The sequence below is a fragment of the Sturnira hondurensis genome, unplaced genomic scaffold (assembly GCF_014824575.4).
Source record: "Sturnira hondurensis isolate 20B ecotype Veracruz unplaced genomic scaffold, ASM1482457v3 Scaffold0001221, whole genome shotgun sequence".
Lineage (NCBI taxonomy): Eukaryota > Metazoa > Chordata > Mammalia > Chiroptera > Phyllostomidae > Sturnira > Sturnira hondurensis.
The window spans coordinates 6,557,394-6,565,774 of NW_028073852.1; the positions used below are offsets into that span (position 1 = coordinate 6,557,394).

Below are 8,381 nucleotides of genomic sequence, written 5' to 3' on the forward strand. Positions count from 1 at the left end.
GTGGGCCCTCTGACCCTGCCTACTGGGGCTCTCCGCTCCCTTACCCAAGGGCCCCGGAATGTGAGAACGCTCCTGCTTGGTCTTTGCCTCCTCAAAAGTTCCCTGGGAAGTGCCCAGCAAGAGGTTCACAGGAAGGGGGCACCAGGAGCGAGCAATGGGTACTTCCGTGGCCAGTATGTCGGGACACCAACCCTAAGCTCAACACGGGGAGCAGGGAGCAGACGTCCCTGTCTTGCGGTGCTGACAGAGCTACGCCCGGGCCCGCAGGGCCCCTGACAGGGAGGGGTGGGTAGGGCTGAGCCTTTGGCCCGTATCCTGTGGTGGGTGTGGCTTGTACCCCTTCCCACAAAGCCCCAGCTCCCCTCCTCTGGTGATACCCACCCTCCTCTCCTCTGCTTCCGCCTTTCCTCAATACCTCGGGCTCTGTGTTCCCTAAACTTGGCTACAGAGGAGTGACCATTTTCCTGTCTTAGAAACACCAACCAGTAGCCTCTTGTGCTGTCCAAAGGGATAAGAGTGGTGGGGAGCTGGGAAGAGACTGTGCCTCACACGCTCCAGACTCGATTTCTGCTTCACTTTGTTGATGGCAGAAGATTAAGGTTTTATTTTATTTAGTGAAACGTTCATTTGCAATCGAAACTTCAGTGAAGACGTCCTGAGTGTGTATGGGGAAAGGCAGGCTAGCAAACGGAGCTCACGCCCCTCCCCTGGGGCCTGTTCTCTCTGCCTTCCCCCAGCTTGGCGGGGCCTCCTGGCCTCCCAAAGCCTCCCAGCCGACCAATCCCAGGACCCGGCCCAAGTCCCAACTTGCCCAAGAGCTAAGCCTCCACAGGGAGAGGCTGGGGTAGAACAGTCAGGTGACCCAGGGGGTGGGGAGGGCAGAGGCTGAGCCATGGCAGCCCCGCCCCTGAGTCACAGGCCAACCCAGAACCTAGGAAGTGCACCGCAAAAGTAGCCTTCCAGGGAAACCTGGGATGGGTTGGGGGCGGGGAGAAGCATCCTCCTGAAGCTGCCAGGAAAGGTGGGGTCTTATTTGTCCCTCCCCCAATAGGGGAGGAGTGCCAAGGCAAACACTGACTAGTAGTGGTGGTGTGGGGCGGGGATTAATGCTGTTGTAAACCTTGTGAAGGCTCAGGGTACGGCAGAACGGGACTCAGCCTCCTCTGTTGGCTGCAGAGACTCCTTTATTGAGAGTCACCTCTTCTGGGTCCGAAACTGTCTGACGAGCCACTGGGCAATGAAGGGCCACAGGAGGAAGAAGAGCAGCGTAGGACCAGAGAGCCTGAGGGGCCAAGGCGGAGCACTGGATGGGGGCCTCTGCTGTCGGGAGGGAGGGAGGGAGTCAGGGGCCAGCCCACACCTCAGCACCCACTGGGCCCTCCTTAGGAACCTGATTGCAGAACTCAGCGGGAGCTTCTACTTCCTCAAGATTGTGAGGACTGGGTCAGAGAAGCCCCTGCCCCATATTGCCCCCACTAGATGGGAAGGGATCCTGGGGTTCCTGGCGTGTCCCTGACAGATGAGCTGCACTCACTCCCATGTCCTCCTTCCAGGACAATCCAAGGTACCAAGAGGCCTGGAGGAGGGAAGGGCTGCCGGGTGGGTGGAAGGACTGACTTCTGGGCTATTTCGTCTGGGCCACAGAGCAATGGCCCTGCTGGTGTGGCCTGAGACCCCATATTCCAAAGGATGTGCCACATATTTCAAATGAGGACCTGAGTGCTCAGATATCTGAGGATCTCAGATATTAGTCTCTAAATATTCTTTGCTAAAAGGAGCCAGGGCTCCTTGGAGAAGTGGCTGGTTCCAGGTCTGGAGCAGGAAAGGCAGAGGTGAATGAAGGATATCTTGTGCCAGAAAGCAAGGAAGCTTTTAGAAGTGAATGAGGTCATGATAGGTCCCAACCTGAAAGGGTCTCCGCTGACCAGAGCTGTGACAATCTGAGCATCAGAAAGAAGGGTGGTCGCAGTTGACCAAAATACTGAGTCTGAGACTCGTGAGTCCGCAATGATGCTCAAAAAGAGAGTGAGTTGGACATTTGTCACCACTGAGACTGTTAAATCAACTCTTTACTTTAAAAAGAGAGAATTAAAGAGAATTAAGGACTTATTCTGCTTTTTCATAAGGCACTGTATTTCAGGGAAATCCTAGGTGATCAAGGCAACTCCTGGAAAATAATAGCTAATAAATTTTAAAGGAATAAAGGAATTTAAAAGTAAACTTTCTTGGCAACCACTAAATAAATTTTTGATTAGGCAAGGATTACCTATCAACTGTCATCAAAGCCTGTGTGACAAATGGGGTGGACAGGGAGCCGGCCCTTCCCTGGCTCCAAGAGCAAAACGACTTCACAATGGTGGGATGAGGCCACCAGCCCTTTATCCATGGGAGTGGTCCGTGTTAGAATCATTCGTGGGCGTACGCCCAATACATATCCCCTGGTATGAAGGACTTCACTTCTGATGAAACCTGGTCATGTAAACTAGCCACCAGGATGTGGGCAGTCCCCCAGAATGGAGCATTTCTATAGGACTGAGTCTCATTAGCAAGTCGAAAGGAAGGAACGTGGACTGGTCTGGACTACAAGAGCCTTAAAAGGACAGGAACCAGCTGCGGCATGTGCTCCTGAGCTGGACGGACAGACAGAGCAGCTGGAAAAGGAGAGACTGCAGTTTGGACTGGCTATCTGATGACATGAAGGGATTACAGTGTGATAAAATAAGGTAGTAGAATGTTCTTATTTTTAGAGATGCAGACCCAAGTATTTCAGGGTGGAAATCTTTAAAGCTGTCAGCACATACAGTTAGGAAAAGGTAAACAAAATTTTAAAAGCCAGGGGAGGGGGTGTTGAAATGTTAACCACCGTGGATATAAGGAATTTCCTGCCTCCCTCGTTGATACTAACAATACTAATAATGACAATGAACTGCATTCCAGGAGGCGCTGGAGAAGTACCTATATACATGAGCTCATCTGATCTGCTCAGCAGCTCTGTGAGGTTCTGGATGGCCGTGTGCCACCAGGTAGGTTACTCATCCTCTCAGAGCCTGAGTTTCCTCATCAGTAATAGGGAAATGAACATCTATTTCTTAAGGTTGTTTTGTGAATTAAGTGAGATAATGCAACTAATGGTTTTTAGCCCACAGCTGGGACTTCAGAAATGCGAGAGGCTGAGGTATAAGGGGCAAGTGGATCTTGGAGTTGAGGGGAAAAAGTGAGGGATGCAAGGGCTGAATTGTTTGGGGGTAAATGCTAAATCTGGGAACAGAAATCCTAACTAAGGAGCAACAGGGACTCCCAGCCCCAATGCAAAGAGCAGACACACCCTGTTGGAATTAGTTCTGTTCAGTGTCTCTTCAGGCAAAGGGAGGTAAAGGCAGAAAAAGAGGGCCCTCCCCACTCTCCCAGGAGGAAGCACTCCAGATCCCTGAGTTCCCTGCTGGAGTGTTACACCCATTCTCCAGAGGAGGCAGGTGTGGCCAGGTACAGATGTGGGGTCAAAGAAGCAGCTGGAACCCTGGCAGGCATAGGTCAGTGGATTAAACGCGGGCTGTGAACCAAAGGGTCACAGGTTCAATTCTGGGTCAGGGCACATGTCTGGGTTGCAGGCTGGGTCCCCAGTAGGGGCCACGTGGGAGGCAACCACACACTGATGTCTCTCTCTCTCTCTCTCTCCCTTCCCCTCTCTAAAAATAAATAAATAAAAATATTTTTTAAAAAAGAAGCCCAGAAGAGAGGCCTTCAGAGTTCTGCTCCAGTCTTGCCCTGGGTCTTGGGGGAGAAGGGCTCACCTGCCTAGGGGGGCCAGGCATTCTCTCCAGGCTTTGCAGTCTCCCCTGGACATCCCGCATGCTCTCCTGCAGTGCTCGGACTGTCCCCACCAGCCACGTGTCTAATTCCTGGGGCCCAGGCAGGCTGCCTTCCAACAGGTCTGTGGAGAACAGACACATAAGGAAGAGGATTCAGGAGGTAACTCAGCTAGGGGAAGGGTGGGGGCAGGCTGGGGCAGGCCCAGGAAAGAGTTGAGAGTAGGGCACGACCCCTTGTACCAAGTGTGCCTTTTGTGGAGTCCATCTGCATGGCTGAATGACAGGCTACCGAGGGTAGCTGTGCCACTCTGGGCAAGTCAGTAACTTTTCTGAGCCTCATTTTGTCATCTGAAGATTAGGAGACCTTGTCATCTCCTTCATAGGGCTGCTGGCTCAAAAGAATATTTATGAAAAGTGCCCTTTATGGGACATGGCACACTGGAAACTATAGAAAGGGACAGGGCAGAAGTCATTGTTGTCCTTTGAGAGTCCCAAAGGAGAGGCCCAGAGAAAGAGAATGACTCCCAAAGCCATGTAACTATAGCTGTGGGCGGGGCTAGCCCCTCCTGCCCCAGCTGCCCTTATTCCTTGCCTGATGGCTCCTGACTGAGGGCCCTCAGCAAGAGGAGGCAGGACAAGGACTTTGCCCATCCAGGCTGGCATTTGGCTGTTTGGCAACCCTTCCTGGGAGGAGGCTGCTCTCTCCAGTACCCAGAGCTAGACTTTCATCTCTGCCCCAAGAGGGCAGCCAGGGGACGGCCCAGGGCACTAGTACCATGGGGAAGGGCAGAAGGGGGTTAAGGGTCAAGCAGTGGCTCACCTTTCTCTGTTGGGGGTACAGGGCTGTTTCTGTTGTCAGGCTCTCCTCCAGGGGTGCCCCTCTGCTCTGCCCAGACCTGCCAAGATGAGTTACAAGGTCCCAAGGGAGCAGTGAGAGCAGCTGGGGCGCAGTAGGGTGGGAAGGGGAGGGTTACAAGGGGTTAGCTCACCAGCTCAGGCTCCAGCTGTTCCAAAGAATCACAGAAAACCTCAGAGTCCAGGTCCTTGGGTGGCTGAGACTCTAAGGAGGGCATAGATATGTTAGTGACAAGAGAGAGGCTACGGAGGGAGGGGAGGGGCAAAGCACTGGGCAGAGGCAATAGAGATATTGCTGCAAGAGGCACAGATGGGTCCCAGACATGAGGCCCTGGAACAGGAGTCCCAGAACCTTCCTCTTGGCTTCCCCTGGAGCATAGGAGGTCTCTGTCTGTGGGCATGAGGTATGGTGGGTAGGTACAGCAGAGCATCCAGCCTCCCCTTCACCGACCTGGAGGTCTCCCCAATCCTGGCCTGGGTTTGGCCCTCTGCCCCTCCTGCTCAGCCACTGACCTGGGCTTGGGAGTGCTGGTTCCTTCGGGAGGCGGGGAGGCTCTGGGGCAGCCCCAGCATTTCCATTTAGTACCTGCTCTTTCCAACCTGCACAGACACAGCATCCAGGGATGCAGGTGGGAAAAGGCTGGCATCTCCCAGTGAGATCAGACCTGTTTCCCATTAGCCACGGACTCTGCCTGATTCCTGCTCCATCTCGGGCAATGGCTGGGGTCCTTACAGGGACAACACCTGGAGCCCTCTGCCCCCGGGCCCCCCTCCAGCTAAGCAGCCCCTTCTGCCTGAACTTATAACAGTTCACTCAGCACTTGTGGAGCTCCCATCCTGGGGGCCTGACCTGTGACCCTTCTCAGGAAGGTTTCTGGGGGCCTTGGCATGTCAGGGATCAGCCGGTACAGGGGCTCAAAGTAACCAAAAATATCGTCTGCCACCTCACCCAGTGGCACCGTATCAATCACCTGTAGGGAATAAGGTTTACTGAGGGAGCAGCTAGCCCCTTCCACCCCTACCCTCCTGTCCCTTTTAGCTGGGCCCCTCCACCCTGCTCCTGCCATCTTACCCTCCACCTTGTGCCCAGCCAGAGACCAGAGACAGGGTTGAGGGGATAGCATGAAGGTGGTAACTCCGACCCGGTGTCCACGTTCAGGAAACATAATGGGAGCAGCACTGGAAGGATGAGGGGCAGGCCGCCCAGCCGGGAGCTTTGGGACAGAGAGGAGCCCCCAGCCTGCCCCTCCCTACCTTCTGTGCCACCACCTTCATCTCAGCGATGTAGGCGGACATGGCCTCCTCCCTGCTCATCTTGCCCAGGCTGTTCCATGCATCCCTGAGGGCAGAGAGCTATGAGAAGCTGGTTGACAGCTGAGGCTTGTTTGCCCAACCAGTGGGGAGCTCACCACTTATATCGCCCAATGGGGTCCCAGAACCCAGGCCGGGGAGCCTGGCAGGGCCCCATGGTAGCCTGCTTGTAGTAGCTGTAGAATCGAAGCATCTCTTCGTAGGAGGGGCGGTAATAGCCTGGGCAGGAAGTTGAAAAGTGGAGGGCAGAGCATCACCCCCAGCTCCAAGAGGATGGAGATGGGGGGGAGCCACTCTAGGAAAGGGCAGAGATGGTAAGGGGTCTACCAGGCGTAGGAGGCAGAGAGGACTCACTGAGTGAGTCCTCACAGGCAAAGACTTGTCCGCAAAAACTGAAGGGATCAGAACCTCCTGGGAGGCAGACCCCAGCCACCTTGACCCCCCCAATACAGGTCCCCGTGCCCTCACCATCACTGTTCTTAGGCAGGTTCTGAATGACTCTGACTGCGGCCTGGAACTGTTCCTGGCAGTCCGGTTCTGGGATTTCATTCTTGGTACCCATTCCCAGCTGCTCTGAGCACTGAGGCCCTACTTTTGAGCAACTCTGCAAGAACAAGCCTCTGTGAGCAGACCTCGGGAGTCCACCCTGGCATGCCCCTCCATAAACCACTAATCCACTTTCCAGAGGGGCAAACTAAGCTCTTGAGAGGCCTGAGATACCCGTGGAGGTCCGAAGCTGTGCCTGGATAGACTCCTTTCTACCCCAAGGCAGCGTTGGTAAGGCTGGGGTGGGTAGCGCCGTGCTTGGTGGATGGGCAGAGAGATAGGCGGTAAGGGGTCTCAGTGCCCCCCTAAATGCTCATCTCCAACTCCTAGACAAGGGAATGGGCAAGCCAAGATGAGTCAGGTGGGCGAACAGTCCTCCCACCCTGGCCTCCGCACCCCGGCCCGGCAGCCCGGCACTCACCCCGCAGAGCCCCCTGCCCGCAACCTGGGTCCTTCCTCGCCACTAGCCGAAGGCTTCCTCCTGACCTCCCGGCCCAGCGTGGCGGGGATGAAGACTCAAGGCGAGGGAGAATTTAAGCCAATGAGAGAGCCCGTTTTAGATTCGGCTTTTACACTCCAGCCACTCAGTGAGGCCCTTTCAAGATTATGCAAATAGCGGTGCCTCTCCCAATCAGGCGGGGCGAATCCTGCCCTGCGCTGCCAGAGGCGGGCGGAAGCGCCTCCTGCGGGACTTAAGTGAAATAACGCGGAGTACTCGCGCCCCCTGGTGGAATCACATCTGTCAGCTGAACCCAGGTCTCTTCAGACGCCAGTAGCTGTGAATAAAACACGGAGTCCTGTTCCGGCGCCTGGAGTTCTGGAGGAGGGGCATCGGGCCAGAGTTTTGAAAGGCTTAAGCCAGAAGAATGAGGAAGGTCATTCTGGAGGAAGGAATTGCAGGATCAAAAGTGCAGAGGCGAACACTTGACATCCCAGAAAGAATACCCAGAGAGGGACGGAGACCCAAACCAGCACGTGGAATCTCAGTCGAGGATATTTAAGAACGGGGTAGAGCCTGAGGCAAAAAGTGAACAAATCTACGTGCCGATGTCACGCTCTGGGCTGCTGCAGAATGGCAGTGGGCGACCAGATCTTCGACCCCGAGCCAGGGCACTTTCAACAGACAACGCAGACGTGCACGCACCTGAAGTCACCTGTCCATCCTACCCTTCATGCACAAGTACGCAAGTGGTTTGACACTGGACGCTGTCACTAGACTCCGCACTCTTCGCTCGGCCACAGGTTGATGTTACAGACATCTGCGCGGAGTGCAGCGGCTGTCCTGGGACGATCGAGCGCCTGCTGAGGGTGCCAACCCCCGCAAGCCTCCAACCCCGGAACCCAGTTCTGCCAACGACTGTAGACTCCAGACCAGTCAACCTCGAGAGACTCTTACAACCGGGGGGGTCGGCAACTGGCCGGGCGCTGAGAGGGTTAATCCTATGAGGTCACAGCATGAGCCTTCCTGCGCCCCCACCCACCACTTCCCGCCCCCCAACTCCTCCGGTCTGGGCTGCCCTGCGGCCCGGCTCTGCTCCCAGGGCCCTATCCGCTTTCCGGGACCCAGTGCCCTTGACCCGGGACGAGCCGCCCCGCAGACCCCGTCTCCCCCCTGGCTCCCTTCTGAGGCCTCCGGTGGGACTGGAGAAGGAGAAGGTGGGGAGGGATCCTGAGTTCGTACTGAGTTCGGGGTCCAGGCAAAGGTGCCAGTGCGGGAGGACGACCCTCGTCCCCTACGGTGCCCCTAGTGGAGGTTCCTGTCACCGGCGAGGCTGGGATCCGCTTGGCAAATAGGGAGTCATGAGCGGGGGGCGAAAACCGAGACCGAGGGAAGGGGCCCGGGTCGGCCCCCTCCTCGGA

The 8,381-nt window shown here is 55.8% G+C and overlaps 1 protein-coding gene across 9 annotated transcripts; it reads right to left on the bottom strand.

Annotated features, from left to right (window-relative positions):
- Positions 1 to 564: 564 nt before the first annotated feature.
- ACBD4 (acyl-CoA binding domain containing 4) lies at positions 565 to 8,378 on the bottom strand. Of its 9 annotated transcripts, none has more exons than XM_037067213.1 (12): positions 8,203 to 8,376; positions 6,943 to 7,689; positions 6,696 to 6,847; positions 6,444 to 6,579; positions 6,074 to 6,194; positions 5,919 to 6,003; positions 5,484 to 5,635; positions 5,116 to 5,264; positions 4,799 to 4,869; positions 4,630 to 4,705; positions 3,792 to 3,931; positions 565 to 1,282 (listed from the first exon to the last, which is right to left on the bottom strand). In XM_037067213.1, exons 4-12 carry the CDS (start codon positions 6,535 to 6,537, stop codon positions 1,154 to 1,156), a joined length of 1,017 nt encoding a protein of 338 aa, XP_036923108.1. In that variant the 5' UTR covers positions 6,538 to 6,579; positions 6,696 to 6,847; positions 6,943 to 7,689; positions 8,203 to 8,376; the 3' UTR covers positions 565 to 1,153. The 9 variants fall into 9 exon arrangements, 8 of the variants coding, with proteins under 8 accessions (XP_036923108.1, XP_036923124.1, XP_036923115.1 ...); XM_037067229.1 differs by having other exon boundaries at positions 565 to 1,317; XM_037067220.1 differs by having other exon boundaries at positions 565 to 1,320; positions 8,203 to 8,375.
- Between the last annotated feature and the right edge of the window lie 3 nt (positions 8,379 to 8,381).